At 44.4% G+C, this 18,531-nt stretch overlaps 1 protein-coding gene across 3 annotated transcripts in view; it reads right to left on the reverse strand.

Annotated features, from left to right (window-relative positions):
* The window catches only part of RSPO2 (R-spondin 2), a 114,246-nt gene extending 106,473 nt beyond the window's left edge, over window positions 1-7,773 (reverse strand). For 2 of the 3 annotated variants that reach the window (XM_032131506.1, XM_032131490.1), the window contains exon 1: window positions 7,004-7,581. In XM_032131506.1, coding sequence (XP_031987397.1) covers window positions 7,004-7,097 — 94 coding nt within the window. In that variant the 5' untranslated portion in view covers window positions 7,098-7,581. The other variant, XM_032131498.1, reaches the window with a different exon arrangement.
* Window positions 7,774-18,531: the final 10,758 nt, after the last annotated feature.

Here is an 18,531-nt window from a genome sequence, read left to right on the forward strand (position 1 = left end):
GCTAGCCGCTGCTCCATGGACCACAGTTTGACAGACAAAGGTCAGAGATGTGTGTAACTGTTTGAAATCAAAGTATTAATACACAGCAATCCCAAAGTAAGGACATACAACTAAAGTCTCAAATCCTTTTAGGAGGAAGATCTACAGAGGAAAATATCATGATATTCCATCATTTCACAAGAGTTACACCTGTCTTCTCCGTTCCATGTTCAGAACATGGGTTTCATACCAATTAAGTATTTTGAAATAGTATTATGTATAAATTCCAATTTCTTGTAATTCCTCCATCCCACCCACGCCCTCCACTGCAGAAACTTCATTGGAAAGGTGACACTAGAGTATTGGCAAATTCATTCTTTGACTCTTGCCTCTCCTGTGTTTTACACTGGGTTGCACCACTATCTGCCTTTTTGGGGCATACACTGCAGAGACCACCACCCTGACCCCTTGCAACTTCCTTTCTCCTCCGAGTTTTGAAAAGTATTAGTGAAAGTGAACAGGAGCCAAATACAGAGAGAATAAAGTGACACAGCTAGAATTCAAGTCAGACTTACAAGTGACCTTACTGCCCACAGATATGCGAAGTTCAACAAGGGTAACGCTTATGTCTGATCAGTAAGTGGCCTTTATGGATGGAGCTGCCTGGACACAGCCACCGCTAGGCAGAAAGAGAGCCCTGCATCTGCCATATGGTGCTCCAAGCAAGAACCAACTGACACTTCAACACCTCACTTCCTAAGATGTATTAGTTAGAATCTAAGTATCAAAAAGAAATACAAAGCCTGTTCCACGCTCTACACCAAAAATTACTTGGAAACAGGATTTAAATCCATCCCTACTGTCTCAAAAAAGGGACAGAGTTAGTCTTCTTGCACAAAATTACTTTGCAGCACCACACTGACACTTACCAAAGCATTACATCTTTGGTGTCAGTACTACATACTACAAATACAATGAGTATACAAACCATGGCAGCACCTAATTTCAGTGTCTAAAGCAGTCCATGATGAACGGATCAAGCTGTTACATTTGGGCATTATCAAAAGCCAACACATATGAAGTCATGCTTTTCACTAAGAAAAGGATTAGCAAATACTTGGAGCCTAGACAAATACAGAAGATTCTCCAACTGTGCCTGAACAAAACTTTGAGGTGAAAAGAAAGGGCATGCTTGAGGAATTGAATTATTAAGAAATACCCAAAACTAAATCAATCTCTAATATGGGAGAAATTACCACTTTCAGGGAGTGTATCTGTTAAAGTTAAGAGCTGCACTAACATATAATTTTAATAAGAGTGGTGGATCCTTTCTCACTGGGGACTGATTTCAGTTTAGTTTAGGGGCTAACACTGAAGAAATGTGTAGCTGAACTACACTTCAATTACAGATAGAGGTAATCAAGTAATTTTATTTTATATTTATTTAGATAGGGGTATGCTTTGTCTGATCAAAGGCAGGCACCGACCATAGGATGAGTTAAACTGTACCAACAGTTTGATGGACTGCACCAACTAGGACTACATCAATTATGAAAGAAAATGTAGACCTTCATTCATGTTCCAGATAGTTACATGTCACATGAATCCCACCCCGGAGTTCATAATCAAGGATGCATTTTTGGAAAGGATGTTACTGTGAGCTATAAGCTTTCAAGGTGGATGTACAGTGCACTGGGCAATGTTTTCAGCCTGTGATGATCTGCAGGTTTGACTAGACGGTCCCCCTAGCTAGCTGAAGCTTTTGGTATTAAAAAATAGCTAGATGATCAGAAATGAAATGCAGACCTCCATGGGATAATCAGAGTCTTGGCAGAAACAGCAAGAGCAAGAAAAAACCCAACACAGAAACAGCCTACAGAAAGACCATTGTTTATTTCTTTATTCTTCAAATTTTGATAGCAAGCACCTCTTCCACTTTCTACCTTTTAAATAATTTCATATTTTTCATTAAAGGCCGCTTATGTAAACAACACCATGCTAACACACTTTATCATAGTACTTATGCTGGCCTGTATATTGTAAATACACATTGAGTTGAGAAACTGCATTCTTGCTGTTATCACCACAAAGTCCCCATATTAGTGTAGAAACTCACTTTCAGTGTCCGTCATGCATTTTGAGCTGCTTTAGGGACAGTCTTCAGCCAAGCCTTAGAAAATGTGTATCCCCTCCATCCCCCAAAAGGGGAAAATAGAGAGTTAAGCCAAGTTTATCAAGCACACAAATCTAAGTTCTTCATCACATCTCATAGGAGGTTTTAACACAAAAGCATGTACACAGACTTCAAGGTCTGATCAGGCACACCCATCTAGCCCAGCATCCTAACCCCAAGTGACCAATAATGGAACCTAAAGGGATGGATACAGGCAAGGAAAAGCGCAACACAGCAACACAGTGCCAGAACACGCTCCCCGTTTCTAGTTTCCACAATAACAGGTCTTGGGACACGCAAAGTCGACAGATGCATAGGACCTGCCCCAAGGTATCCTGCCCAGCCTCTGGCTGCTAAAGAGGGTCATGTACATACCAAGCCCAGAAGTATATCTTTTAAATCATAAGCAGCACTACAAACCTACTTTGGGAAGCTGAATCAAACACCTAAACTTAGATGTCTGTTTTGACAGTGAATCCTGCTCTTGGTGTTTTGAGCATCTTTCCTGCAAATCTTCACAATCCATTTGAGCATTGTTTATCCTCAGTAACACTGCATCATTAGCTAGTTCAGTATTCAGTCATTCACACAGAAATTTTGACTTCTGTCAGTTTAAGAAACTTCCTCAGATGTACCCAATAGTAAGTGTAAATAGCCAAATGTTTAAAAGTTTTAACTTTTCAATGATTACAGTGCTAGGATATCCTAACTGCTGTAGTAATGATGTAAGTATAAAGAATGATTAGTGACTATCTTAAGTAGGGGTCTGAGGAACAGAAGCTACACCCTAAAGCATTTCTTACTGATCATGAGTGCCTGGAAAATCACCACTTGTGTTAGCACATCTCAGTTCTTTCCCAGGGTCTGTTACAACTGCTTAATGTCACACCTGAGGAAAAAATGTATGTCCAAGTACAGCTACCACATAAGATTTTAAGTCTTAAACCACAGATAAAAAGTTAACTGTCTTCCAAATGTAACATGCGTTTCAACCTCAAAGAGGTTTTTGGATAACGCTAGCAAATTAAAAGGCATTCTTTGCAATATGACTTTCTTTGAGATAAATTACTCTTTAGGCGCTAGTACAGTCCTTGTAAAAGTAGATGTGGTATTCATTTCTGTTAAGTATTTCCAACACAGGCTCTTTTTCCCTAATGCTCAAATCATCTATCTTTCCCAAAGCCTGACCACACAATCCATCTGAGACAGGTTCCAAGACTATCCCAGTCTCAGGTAAGTGCCTTGTGAGGAAAGCTAAATCACAATACCCAATATCCAAGCAGGTTTTTCTTCCAGTTGAAAATCCATGTAACAGCTTCCTATATTACTAACAGGTTTGTGGTCAAGATTCTCATCTTACATTAAGATGATAAAGATTTAATTGACATAATTTTGAACCCAGTGACTGTGTCCCTCCATATATGCATATTCTTCTATAAGCACTGTACACAAAGCTATATTGAGGTCTGAGAAACACTTGGGAAATTTCCTGCCCCCGGTATTCCTCCTGTTTCCACCTGTGGATATTTTGCCATCACCACTGTCACTTATTATTCACTCCTTGCAGGTATTCCACCTTTATGTACCTCTAACACAGAGTGTAAGTATCTAGGAGATAAGTATTCACCTTAGCCCTCATGACACTCCATGAACAGGAACTAAATGGAAAGACAAGTATTTTACAGCCACAAGTTTTGATTTCTTAGATATAAGCAACTTCTGGTTTAACTATGTGAATGTGTCCCATTCACATCTTTAATTATTCCAATGCTGGTCTCACCAACTGTAGAGAGCCTCTCTGTAGACTCCTGAGTCTTCCCATCAATGCAGGCACTGCTATCATATTGACTTTTTTCCCCTCGGGGAATTTTGTTAGCATCTATTTTTTGACGGCTGTTTATAATGATCCCTATAATCTCTTCTGTCAAAGCTTTTGCAGAATACCATCACACCTCCCAGTAAGCCAGCCTGAGGGTCTTCATTTCTATGTACCCCCATTTTGATTTGTGGTACTCTTTGGAAAAGTTGTTTTCATTATGTCTCAAAACCACTAGTCTTTCATGCACCCTGTGATATTCAGCAAAATGCTAAGACATGAAGCTGCCCATCTTATACTGACTGCTAAAGAGAAATCTGAAAAAGAGATATAAATTTTCATTGAAGAAGGCTTACAAGAGAAACAAAAAATCAAGTCATACAATTCAACAAGAAAAGGAAAGACTAGGCTAAACCAGCTGTGATATTACACCACTGACCTTTAAGCTAGGTAACCCGTAAATAGGTTTTCAAATATCTTCTGCAGGAAAGGCAAAAAGGCCATAATTACCTGCTCAGGGCAGAGACTTCCAGAGGGAGAATTTGGTGAGGTGTTTTAAGGAAAGTAATGTTCTGTTCTGAGCAACTATGCAAAGCAATATTCTAATGAGCTGAAAAAGTAACTAAGAGCAGCAATGAAATAAGCAGAGCCTCTTGATTATTATAGATTTATCCAAAAAAATTTAGTGAAGTGACATTGACTAACAAAGCATGAATCAATGCCAGGTAGGAACTACTTTCTAAACCCTATTTTATTATTCTGCTTCTACTGCAATGTTGCAAGACTTGGTTTGGGAAAGGGTTCCAAGCAGATGGTGAATGAGGAACTCTGGGAACATTCCCCCAAATTTACTTAATTCTTCTTTACTAGAGTATTCTACATCAGCAACTAAGCCACACAAATGCCAATACGGGCATATATACTTAAAGTTTATTGTACATTTAGCTGCTTTAAAAAAATCAGCTACACATGATACTTGTCCATAATTCCAGACTGAATGCAATTGATTCCTACCACACAGGAGACTTAATCTATGCCAAAAATTGTATTTCATTAAGAAAACGATATTATGGAGCATCTGAGATCATGTAACAGACAAAACAGAATGCCAGAGAAATTTTGACTGCCAGTACCCCACAGTGACTGCCTGATTATTTGCAGATGGGATATGGAAAAATTGTGAAATTATTGGAATTTTGGGTCCTGTACGAAAGCATTACTTCAGACTGGATGTGTCATGGCAAATATCTATTATAATTTAAATACGTTCTTAGATTTTGCTTTCCGTGCTTAACACTGGCTACGCTTACTTCTTTAGACTTACTAACTGAAAAAGACTACATTCTTCAAAGCCCAAAACAAAACCCTTAGGTGATAGCATGAAACAGTGCCAGTAAGTCAACTATCAATACTGATTGTATTTATCCAATAATTAAACTAGAAACTAATTTAAATCAATCTCCTTTGGAAAAGCCAACTGTTCAACAAGCACAACAATTGGTCTAGGATCAATCAGTGAACATGAGATCAATTAAAACCAGCTTAAGTTTTTGTAGGAGGACAATTCACACAACTTGAGTTAGATGTCTATTCATTTCAGTACTCCCACAATGCAGCCCCTTAAGCTCTGTTGTAAAGCAGAAATACCACTATCACCCTCCGCTGTCTAGCCAGCACTCTAAGTAGTTCCACATTTAATTAAAGACACAGTATACCCTTTGTTAGCACAGATAGTCTGGTCACTTTAAAGGACTGCTATCGTTTTAGCCACACACACAGAAATTATACTCTGGAAACCATCTGTTGAAAAACTATCAAAACTAAATTGCTTTACAATTTTATTTGTACCTACTCTGAAGGTGATACACGTATGAAAGTGTAAGCTGTTTTCTTCTCACGGTTTTATTATTTGTAGCACTTAACACTGAAGATGTTAAGTCCCTCCCCTTCCAAATAATACCACTAAAAGTGCAATTCTTTCAGAAATACGGATTTCTCAGCAGCTTGAGCCACCTGATTTTCAGCTAACTTTAGAAATGCAAAGGGGAGGCATGGCCGAGAAAATAACAGGAAAAGGCATAGAAAAATAATTCAGATTATGTGGATAATAAAAACATTTTATGAAAAGGTGAACCTCCTCACGGCTCAAAAAAAAAAAAGTAAAAAAGAACCAGCCGAAGTCTCGGCCAGGCTGCCAGCCGGAAGGCGCTGCAGTAACCTCTCCGTCCACACGGGAGCTGTACTGGCACATTGCACCGCTCCGGCTCCCAAGCTCCGGCATCCCGACACCAGCGTTTAGGGAAACAGATGAAGTCCCAACGCACCGTTTATGTCTTTTTCTCAAAGGGATCTGCACGTTTTCAGCAAAGCTGGCGGCACAGAAACGCCCCGGGAGCTGTGCAAGGCGCGGTGCGCTCCGCCGCCGCGGCTCTCCCGGCGGACAAGCCCCGCGGGAGCGGCACGGCGGTGCCGGAGGATGGAAGGGGAGAAGCCGCCTTTCTGCCTCGGAAACGTCCACGGAAAGCAGCCTCAAAGTCCGTCTCATGGACACGCGAGTCTTAACTGCGCGGGCTAACAGCGATCCCCCGGCCGCCGTGAGCTGTTGGACGAGGAGCGACGGCGACATCAGCGACGTCCCCGGCCCGCTACGGACCCTCCCGTGGGGGGCAGCTCCCAGAGAGACTCCGGCTCCACCGGCCCCGCGGGGAGGACACGTCGTGGGGGCCGGGAGCCGTGCGCCTACCGCTCGACTTTCTCGTCCCCGGCAGCCCCGGGCTCCGGCCGGTCCCTTCCCAGCGGAGCTCACGTCCACGCCGCTGCTCCCGCTCGCGGCTCGACCTCCCCAGCAGGAGGGCGGCGGGCAGCCCCGCGGAGGGGTGGCCACGCCGGCACGGCCCCGCGCCCTGGGCTCGCCCCCGCTGCCGCCCCACGTGCCGGCCCGGTGCCCGCGGAGCCGGAGCGCGGCTCACCTGCCGGAGAGCGGCCCTTCCCGCTGCCCCGGCCGGCGTCCCGGGTGAGCAGCCGGCGCCACTCACCTCTCTTGCTGCGTCTCCAGCGGCCGGGCTGGCAGTGGCCGTAATCCATGCAGTTCAGGATGATCAAGGCAAAGGAGAAGAGGCGAAACTGCATCCTGGGCCGCTGGGGTGGGCAGCCTCCTCCGGCGGCAGCGAAGGGCGGCGAGACGAGCGGCGTGCGGGGCGAGGAGGGGCCGGCGGAGGGTTGCGGGGCAGCGGCTGCCGCTGGGGACCGCAGGAGTTTACACGCCTCTTGCCGCCCTTCTCGGGCGCTGCGAACTCACCGCCGCTTCCAGCATCTCCCCTATGCTGCAGGGAGAGAGAGGTGAAAGGCTTGGCCCCGTGCTCTCCTGGTCCTCCCCTGCTCCGGCTCTCCCCAAAAACAGACAGAGAAAAATCACAGCCCGGGTCGGGGCAGGAGCGAGACCGCGGAGCAGAGTCACCGAGAGCCCCGAGCGTGTCCCACAGCTGCGGGCGAGTGCTGCTGCCGGGCCCCCGCGAGCCCCGGGACGGGCTGTCAGCCGGGGGACAGCGCTATTTATCCCGGCGCGGGCGCTCCCCGCCCACACGCGCTCAGGTCGCGGCACGGCGGGGCGAAGCCGTCCCCCCCCTACCTCCCGCGGCGCGGCCCCGCGGCCACCCCGTCCCTCCGCCGGGTCCCGAGCGCGGCTCCGCGCCGCGGGGCAGCCCCACGCGGGGCTCGGCGGAGCGGGCGGCGAGGGCTCCCGGGCACATGCAGACGGTGTCCGCGCCGGGCCCCCGGCCGCCCGCCTCCGCCCGCTCCTTTTATGCGGCGAGGCGGGGGCGCGGGCGGCGGGGCCGTGCGGGCTCCGCGGGGATGCGCGGCGGCGCGGGGCCGCGGTTCGTGGGTGGTGCCGCCGCCCCGGCCCTCCCGCCGCCCAGCCCTGGCGCCGCCCGCCCCGGCCCGCGCCCCCGCCTCCGCCGGGCCCTAACGCCAGCCCGGCCCGAGAGCCGCTGATGCTTTCGCCCGGAGGCTCTTCCTCGGCGGGCTTCTCCCTCTCCCCGCAAAGCCTCCTCGTCCTTTCTTTGCCCTGCTTAACGCCTGCTGAAACCTAGTCCTCCTCACTTCTCGCCCTCTTCTTTTTTATTTTTCCTTTCCCTTTTCTTTTCTTCTTGATAATTATGTCTTTCAACCCTGGATTTAAGACCTTGATTGATTTATTCCACCCCCCACCTCACCCCCCCTCTTTCCTTGTGACTTCCTAAAATCTGATCTCGCACTTTTCAAAGTCTCTTCCTTGAAACACCACTTTCATTGTCTTGGCAAGATGGCTCTAGAAGTCCTAAAGTGTGAGTTCAGTAAGTGATTTGTACTGGTTTCTAGCCACATCGCTACTTGGCAAAGCTATTGTAAAGCTAGTAAAATGGGAATCCCAACAGTACAGATAAGGAAGGCTGAAACAAGGGGAAAGCCAAAAGTTTCTAAGTGAATTTAGTTTTAATACAGGAGGCTCTGTTAATTCCTCATAACATCCACTACACTGACTCCACAGTGCCATTTATTTCTCTGCTCCTCACTCACAGCCTCACTGCAGGTATGGACAGACCGTGACTCTTTGCTTGTGGTGCTCATCCCGTTGTGCCTGACCTAATGAGCCCCGTAGGGCCTGGGGCTCTATGGAGCAGGTGCAAAAGCTGGGAGGCAGCGTGGGTCTGGCAAAGCTGGTGCAAAGCCAGGTTTCATAAACCCAGCTGGATCCAGGATCGATGCTGGGTCTGTGCTGGGTGTTTCTGCTCCTCCTTCTTGCCCCCTCCCCCCAAAACCCCGCGCCAATAACTCTGGTGCTGAAATACCTGAGCTGCCTCGGGATGGAGCCAGCTAGGTTCTCACAAAAGCAGATGTACTCTTTCCACAGCAGAGCTGGCCTCAGAAAGAGCATAACTGCATTCATGTGGCACTGTGCCTGAGCTAATACATCGTGTTAGACCCAGGCTGGCTTTTCATCCATGGCCTGAACAATCTAACCACAGATAAGTGAAGTCTGACTGTATGGTGTTTGCCATACCATCCTGAGACCTCAGAATTTTTGACTGCATTTATCATAAAATATTCCTCTGGGACAGAGAAGCATCAGTATCATCAGTTTCCATACTGAAGACTGAGTTACAAAGATAACTTGCCTGAAATCAAAAGGGGTGTATGAGACAGTGTCAAAACTGTATCCTGAGTTTCCCAAGCTCTCAGATAGTTCTGTAATCCCTGTGCTGCCTTTCTTTATATTTTTCTAGTGTACAGTAGTAGCTCTACACTAGTTTAATCACTAGTATCAAATGCAAAGACTTTTTAAAGTCACGCTACAGTAGGGATTGAGTGCACTCTCAGCAAATTTGCAGAAGACACCAAGCTGAGTGGTGCAGCTGACACACCTGAAGGATGGCATCCATCCAGAGGGACCTGGACAAGCTCAAGAAGTGGCCACATGGGAATCTCATGAGGTTTAACAAGACCAAGTGCAAGTGCTGCACCAGGGTTGGGGCAAACCCCCAGTACCAACACAAGAGCAGCCCTGCCGAGAAGGACTTGGGGGTGCCGTGGATAAAAGGCTGGACATGACCCAGCAATGTGCACTGGCAGCCCAGAAAGCCAAAGATGTCCTGGGCTGCATCCATAGCAGTGTGGCCAGCAAGGAAGGAGTAAGGAGTTTCTGCCCCTCTACTCCACTCTCCTGACATCCCACCTGGAATGCTGCTGTCTCCAGCTCTGGGGTCCCCAGCACAGGAAAGACATTTTGTTGACACTTGTTGGAGTGAGTCCAGAGGAGGCCACCAAGATGATTAGAGGGATGGAGCACTTTTCCAGGAAAGCCTGAGAGAACTGTGATTATTCAGTCTGGAAAAAAGAAGGCTTTGGGGTGACCTAATTGCAGCCTTCCAGTACCTGAAGGGAGCCTACAAGAAAAGAGGAGAGAGACTTTTTACAAGGGCCTGTAGTGACATAACAAGAGGGGATGTCTTCAAACTGAAGGAGAGTAGTTCTATACAAGCTATTAGGAAGAAATATTTTACTGTGAGGGTGGTAAGACACTGGCACAGATTGCCCAGAGAAGCTGTGGGTGCCCCATCCCTGGAAATGCTGAAGGCTAGGTTGGATGAGGCTCAGAACAATCTGGTCTAGTGGAAGGTGTCCCTGCTCACGGTAGGAAGGTTGGAACTAGAGATTCTTTAAGGTCCCTTTCCAGTGCAAGCCATTTTATGATTCTATGACATGAGTATTTTCTGATGCAAAATATTTATTTATTTTAACTGTCATTATGAGGTTAGAGTGTATGAGATCCCATTGTGTTATGCAGAGCACCAGGACCTTTCAGTGTTGTCATAATCTAAGAATTACAAGGATGTGACCTGTCAACTAATTAACACAGACCTAAGAACTCAGTCAGACAAAGTCAGTCTAGCTCACTGTCAGTGGTATCCAACTGGATTTGGAGTGGATACAAAGGGAAAGAATGCCAAAAAAAAGGCATGTATATGTGTGGTTTATGGTCTTTGTTTTCCCCAATCTACTTTCACAGTGAAACTTTCCTGTAAAACTTGCAACAGAGGCCGTAATTTATTTCCCTCAAGTGTGTTTACTGGCAACTGGAGCTCTCTAGGATATGTAGTCCCTGTATCCACTCTAACTTCATGTGACATGTTATGTACCTTAGACAGCTAAAAGTGAGACTTTTTGCACCAGCAGTATCTTTAGAGTATGTGCTTGCAGTTTTCTGATGCAGAAATAAGAAGTGTACCAGCACCCTAGAGATCCTCCCAAGCTTTAATGCCAGGGAGAGAGAGATCAGACTACAAGAAGGGGAAATCAAACAAAGGTGTTAACTACACTTTTGTGAGGACTCCAGGAACTAATCTCCTTTACTGTTTCGCATCTACAAACCCATAATCATGAGGTTTTTACTCTACAACAGTTACCTAGAGTCTTGGAGTCCTTTGTGCAAACAGTGATATCAGGACCTCCCCATTAACACAACTCCACTTCTGGAAGCGTCTGAAATAAAAAAAAGAATGGACTTTCTGAAAGGTGTCTTGCTGACACTGAAGATTACTGAGGTCTCTCCAAGTGTGGTGTCAATGGCCTGGAAGCCAAACCAGAGTCTGCAGAGCCCAGAACATTTTTGCAGCCAGAGGGAAAAAAGTCAGATTCTCCAAGAGATCAAAAAGCAGGGGAAGGAAAAGTACTGGGATGAGTTCTGTAGGACATGGTAGCCCTTTGTCTCTGCAGCTTCACTTAAATGAACAGAGAGGAATTGACTGTAGGTATGGCACCTCGTGTGTGCTGTGGCTCTAATCAATACTGCACTCATTCTAAGGTGGGCTTTGTCAAAGTGAGGAACTGGGAAAATTATCTGAGTGTGTTCAATTAACAGAGTCATAGAAAAAACGCTTTAGTCAAGGCCCAAGTAGATGATGTGGCAATGATTGAAATACCAGATGATGATGGTCTGGGCAACAGCTTTAGCAATGGGGATAGCTAAGAATGGGTGTATTTTACATAGAGTATTCAAAACACTCAGCAGCCAAATTAATGTATTTGAATAGTGCTGAGATGATTCATTATGCACTGTTCAGAAATCATATTATTTTCTAGAACTAAATTTCAGTTCATAGAAAATTAATTTTTATGTGTTGTGCTCCATAGAGGTTTCACTGACTGTAAAAGATCTTACCTTCTACATTTCAGCTGTATTAAAGCCAAAGCGCTGCTGCTTTTGCAATATAAAGTAATTGTAATTGAATCTTTCCATTCTTTATTTGGCTCCATAGGATGTGATCTGTAAGTATCCTAACTTCATCATCTTAAAATGAACAACACCAGGCTTTACTTTAAAAGAAATTTCTATATATTCTTATAACTGGCCAACTCATTGCTACATGAAAGTCATGGTCTTTCCTAAGACCAGAATCTCAGCGGTAACATGTAAGTCTTAGCAGCCTTACATTGCAGTAGAAAAGATATATCTTTATTTTCCGTGAAAGAAATGAGTGATTCTGACAAGCTGTACACCTAACCTTCAAAAAGAAATATATTTATATACAACCCAGCTTCCAACTTTTTACTTCTAAGTCAATTTTTATCTCTTTAAGTTCTTAAAATACACTTACTTCATTAGTTCTTCAAAGTATCATCTGAAATAATAATAACAATAATGGAATATTGTGGGGTATGCCCAGCCCCTGCCCTGGAGGGGTCTCTGCTGAGATAAGAGATTTTGTAATCGCCCAGCAGGACTCCCTGGAAAGGCAACCACTCCTTTGGGTCATGGCAAGAAAAGACAGACCCACAATCCTTTAGGAGACACTATGCAGATCCTTTGTAACCCATTGGCCTGTACCCATCCCAGATCCTCTGTAACCCATTGGTCCTTTACCCATCCCCTGTCTCCCTATAAAAGCTAAGGCCTCTGCCCCTGTGGGACAGAGAGAGCTCTTGTCCCTGGCTTCCTCCTTCACCGGAGTACGGACCCACAATAAAGCTACCTCTGTGCGGAATCAGCCGCACGAGCCTCTCGTCTCTCTCTCTGGTCTGGCTTGGCCTGGAGGCTGCCCTGCAGAGCTGAGCTGAAATCACGAACTGATATCACTAAAGAGCTGACAGCTTCTGCATGGGCCCTCCTGCCAGCAGCTGAGGGAAGACACCGAGCCTTGGGAAGGCAATTCCTTTTGGGACAATCTCTCTGGCCCGGTCACCTCTTCCTGGGTCAGAGCCACTGGCCCCATCACCAGCTGTAGTAGAATATTGTGCCCAGTTTGGGGTCTCCCAAAACCAGAGCAAGACCACTGGAGAACCACAATGTTTGGGGGCTGGAGCACTAGCCCTGTGAAGGAAGGCTGAAGAAGCGGGACTTGTTCACCCTGAAGGAGAGGATTTAGAGAAGACCAACAGTTCCTTTCCATACCTGCAAGGAGGTTACTGAGCAGGAAGTGCCAGGATCCTTATGGAGGTGCTGGACAGAAGAACAGGAGACAGTGGTCATGTCCCGAAACAGGAGAGATTTGTGTTGGGTATAATAGAAAATAATTTTCCATCTGAGTATGAGTAAGAACTGGAAGCAGTTTGCCCAGAGAAGTTGTGGACCCTCCTTCCTAGAACAAGGCCTTAAGCAGCCTGGTCTGGCCTCTGCTGATTTTACTTGCTTTTAGCAAGAGGTTGAACTCAGGACCTCCCAAGGTCCCTGCTAACTTTCATGATCTGTCAATCCTATAAAACCCATGAGCTCTCAAAACAGGCTGAGAAGACTGCCCTGTGCACCTCTAGACACCTGTGTATGTGTCTTCAATTCAAACCCTGGGGAGATCAAAAGATTGTCGTCCTTCTAACTCTTCTCCTGCTCTGGAACAGGATCAAACTCCTCAATTTTTTACCTCCTTGTGCACACATTGCTCATGCAGCACTTCCAACAGTATCCGTGAGCATTTTGCCTAAAGAACAAATTCATCAATTCATCAAAGCTGAATGTTTATATTAAGGGCTCAGAGGAGCAAATGGAAAGAAGGGATAACATCTCTAAAATAACTTCTGTAGCTCTCAAGTTAAATTTTCAGTTCTTTCTGAAAAAAAAAAAAAAGGAAAATATAGAAACACAAAAAATTGTAAGAAAAATATATTCTCAATGGTGTGTATCCTCCTTTCCCAATTTGGACTGGCACCAGACTACCAGTTCCTGCCTGCCAGCTTTGGAGACCATATTTCTCTTGGAGTGTTCAAGAGCCTGTGTGCTCCTCTGTGGATACTGTATTCTGAAGGCGAGAGTTCAAATTCCAGCCTGGCAGCTGCAGAAAATCCACTTTTTTGCAGAATGGTGATTTTATTTTGCCAGCATATAGATCAGAAAATTACTGAATAAATTAACGTAAAGTTCAAGCTTTCTGTTTTGCAATGCTTTTCATGGCACTGTAACTACAGAGGAGGTTTGCAACATATATATGGGCTTAAATTTGCTCTAATATGGCCTCAACAAAATGGCTTCACAAGGACCTGGAATGCAAAGATGAAATGGTGAGCTGGTGTCTGCATAGTTTTTTCACAAAGGTTTTACATCCTGTGCCCTAAGCTTTATGCAATCTCTGCTTTATCTCTCATACACGTACAGACTCACCCACAAAAAATCGTAGAGTAACTGAGTTTGGAAGGGACCATGGAAGATCATCTCACTCAAAGCAGAACTAACTTCAAAGTTAGGTCAGGTTGCTGAGAGCCTTGTCTAGCTGAGGTTTGAAAAAGTTCAGGGTGGAAGATTCCACAGGTTCTCTGGGTGACTTCTTCCAGTGCTTGTCCACCCTCACAGTGAAATTTTTTTCCCTATCTCCAGAGAAAACTTTCCTCATTGCAAGTTGTGATCGTTGCTCTTTTGCTTTTCTCTGTGAACCCCATCTTCTTATAAGCTCCCTTTTATACCTGAATATATATATATATATGTTTGTAGATATATATATTTGTAGGTATATTCAATTATATGTAATAAATATGTATAAAAATTATATATTTGTAATCTGTTTTAAATGTATGTTTACTTTTTATTTCTACGTTGTTATTCCTCTGTTTCCTTATCACCCATGCATCAAATGGAGAAAATATTTAAGATATTTCTTAAAAATTACATCCTTGAGACTAACCCTATCATTTTGAAATGTCTGCTTTGTTTTCCCACTGCTTCTGTGGGTTGCAGAAGGAAAGGGGAGCAAAGATGACTGTACACCTGTAAACACAGAACTGTTACCACAATAAGCAATGATAGTCAAAAGTGGCTCTCAAAATGAGGAAAGTGGTATGATGGAAACTTTTTTATTGAAATATCAGAATTCGAAGGTTATTTTCTTGTAACAGAAGCATTGTTCAGCATAGACACATGTATTCAACATATTGTCTTAATAACCTTCTAATTTAGTAACTGGCTTTGGAGATGTCTTCCAAGTACAATTTAGAGACATGGACTATGTAACGTTAATAAAGGCTAAGTGTTAAATGTTGTGATGTTAAGTGCATGTTTTCTCCAGCGTATCTATTTAGCAATAAAGTGATTGCAATACTTGTTGGAATATACAAGAAGAATCTCTGCCAAATGATAATAAAGAAGGGAGTTTAAAAAGGATTTTGGACAGTTGAGAATTCTTAGATAAAATCCTGATAATTTGCATAGTTAATCTACACTGAGTTTCAAAAGTAAAACTGTCTCCAGTAATAAAAAAAAATATGTTCAAGACACTTTTATAATCTGCAGAATATAATACTTTTCCACTGTCACATCATTGCTTACTCCTTGTCTTATATATTGAACAAACAGCTCAGGAAAAAAATTAAAAGACAACTCAGGAACATTCTGTCTGAAACACTGTCACTTCCTTTAGCCCAGCTCAGGAGAGAGCCTGGAGCAGTAGGTGAGCCTACACTGAGGAGTAAATAGTGACAGGAATAGGAAAGGGGAGCATGATCTCAGTGCACTTGGGATGCCAGCCCCCGACGTGATCTTGTACAGTACCTAAGCACAGAAATGAAGGGTTTTGGTGAAAGGGAGACAAAAGAGCTTACATTCACTTTTGTCAGAGGAATTGTACGATGTAACTGAAGACATATTTTCAGAATTTGAGAGCCACAAATTACAGCTTTTAATTTTTAGAAAAGTGCAATAAACCACAGTAGAATATTGTTTTGTTTGAGCATTATGCTCTGCCAGTCATGATGGGAGCTGAATGTCAGCTTTTACTTCATTGCAAGTTTTGGAGAAGTGTACCATACCTTTCTTCTGGAACCAAAATTAGACTAATTTCTGTCCTTACAATAAAGTAGAAATAAACCATAAGGGAAAAAAAGTGAAACTTTAGGTTATCATTCTTCAGAACAATTCTTCAAAGTAAAATTAAATTAGAAAATAGGGCAGAGAAACTATGATGTCTGCCATTTCAACAGTACCCCAGGGGCTGAGAAGACTGCTGGAGCCAAAAGCATGAACCACAGTACATAAGTAGTTGTAGCCTGTAACCATGCTTATCTTCTGATGATCAGCAGAAAGCCCATAAATCATGCTCCTTAGGGACTGAAAGGCTTAAATAAGTATTAAAGGACTCAGTCATGCTCTGGCAGAATAATACATATGATAATCTAGAAGATTTAATATCTACTTTCTTTTGGACATTTTTTTCTGTCCACTGAGCCCTTTAAGGCAGAGGAGTATGTGAGGCCATGCCAAATGCAGATATTTCACTTTCCTTTCCCTGAACTCAATACTGAAGTTTTTTATCCTCACTTTGAGGGATATTTTCAGATCAGCTGGACCTCTGTGTTGATTTTCATTATTTAATATCAGCTTCTCTCCTTGGGGGAAATACTAAGTTTGGATTTATTTTTTAGCTAGCATGAAAACTAACAAAGGGAATATTACAAATCACATGGCTCAGTCTAAAAAAAGCTACTGATCCTCTGCAATGCTCTCATGATACTCCCAAACCTTCCTTCACCCCAGTGCTGGTTTGGGCCACAGCTGCCAGCTGAGTATTTTCTGACTGATAGCTGGCTTGGTGAATACAACTAATAATATCTCTGGGCCCAAGTCCACTCACTGCTGTTTAGTACTTCTGGGGAACAGCATCTTGCACAGTAAGCAATTGTTGAAGTATCAAAATCCACATTTTATCTGCCCCTCATGAGGGATGCAGAGGGATGAGGCTGGGACAATTTCAGGCAAGGGATTTTTAAAAGGGAATTCATGTTGTGCTACTGCTGCCCCTTTACAAAGTGTCATCTTCAAAATGCTTTTTAAATATTAGGGAAAGATAAGATACCTTTTATCTTATCCCTTATATATATGGGATATAAACTAGGGCCTAAATCCCTGAAGAATTTTAAGGATTAATCAAGTAGAACATATTTGAATGTCTACAACTAAATTTCACCTGAATTGCTGTACCTAAATCCAAAATGGAAATAACCAATAATAAAATAACCCTATCTTGGCTTGCTTCTCAGCTGGAGGTTTGAAACTCTGTAGCACCATTTAGCTTGATTTCAAAGATCCTGGAGGCTTTGCTTCTACCTCAAACTAGCAAATGTGGAAGGCTGAGACCATCTCCAGCAGACACATTCTCAAACCTTAAATGCAAAACAAGCATGAAATGTGTATCACTATTTTCAGTCTATGCCCCTAGCCCTGCCATTGTGGTTTATCAGATGCATTCTGAGAAAATATCCAGGAATGGTGTCCTTGCAAAACACAGCTGTGATGACTTTTTTGTTACACAGCAACAGCACCCTAACACTATACAGCTGACTATTTCCCATTGTTTGCTTCATGATATCAAAAGCTACATCTCTGAAAGTATCCTAAGTAACTAGTAGTGGCAGACAGGATGGGGAGGAAGTGATCTAAACAATCCCAGGATATCAGGATTTGTTAAACTAGAAAGAAGCAGAAGAAAGGAGCCTACATTCTAGGAAAGATCCATGCATGGCTTCCTGTTTTCCGCCCCCCAAAAGATTTATGTTTGCATTCATCAGTTACTGCATAAAATACTACATGTCTCCCACTACAGAAAACCAACTTGGAGTGGGGGGCTGAGAGCCCCCAGCTATAAATTTCCTTTGGAGCAATCAGCCCACAACAAGTTCTGTCTGCAAACAATGTCCATGAAGTTGCTGTATGTGAAGGCAGAAATGCATCTCTTGATGATTCCAGCTAGGAAAACACATGGCTACCAGCAGATGTGGATGTGAATGTACGCTGAGGCTGAGGACATTCTTGAGTACCCATCTCTCACCTCCCAGCTGAGTGGCTCAGCCTGTAAATTACTGCACAGAATCACAGGATAAGCTCAGTTGGAAGGGACCCACAAGGATCATTGAGTCCAACTCCTAGCCCTGCACAGAACCATCCCCAAGAGTCACACCATGTGCCCGAGACCAAACACTTCTTGAACTCTGTCAGGCTTGGTGCTGTGACCACTTCCCTGGGGAGCTGTTCCAGTGCCCAACCACCCTCTGGATGAAGATCCTTTATCTACTATCCAACCTAAACCTCCCCTGACACAGCGTCAGTCCATTCCCTCAGGTCCTGTCACTGGTCACCACACAGAAGAGATCAGAGCCTGCCCCTTCTCTTCCCCTCATGAGAAAATTGTAACTGCAATGGGGTCTCTCCTCAGTCTCCTCTTTTCAAGGCTGAACAGACCAAGTGACCTCAGCCACTCCTCGTACGGCTTCCCCTCAAGGCCCTTCACCATCTTTGTTACTCTCCTTCGGACTCTCTCTAATAGTTTAACACCTTTCTTATATTGTGGCACCCAGAACTGTCCCCAGCACCCGAGGTGAGGCTGCCCCAGCGCAGAGCAGAGCGGGACAATCCCTCCCTTGCCCGGCTGGCGATGCTGTGCCTGATGCACCCCAGGACATGCTTGGCCCTCCTGGCTGCCAGGGCACTGCTGACTCACATTCCATCGTCCAGGACCTCCAGGTCCCTTTCCATGGCACTGCTCTCCAGCATCTCATTCCCCAGTCTGTCTGTACATCCAGGGTTGCTGCATCCCAGGTGCAGAATCCAGCA

Source organism: Corvus moneduloides, chromosome 1 (assembly GCF_009650955.1).
Source record: "Corvus moneduloides isolate bCorMon1 chromosome 1, bCorMon1.pri, whole genome shotgun sequence".
Classification (NCBI taxonomy): domain Eukaryota; kingdom Metazoa; phylum Chordata; class Aves; order Passeriformes; family Corvidae; genus Corvus; species Corvus moneduloides.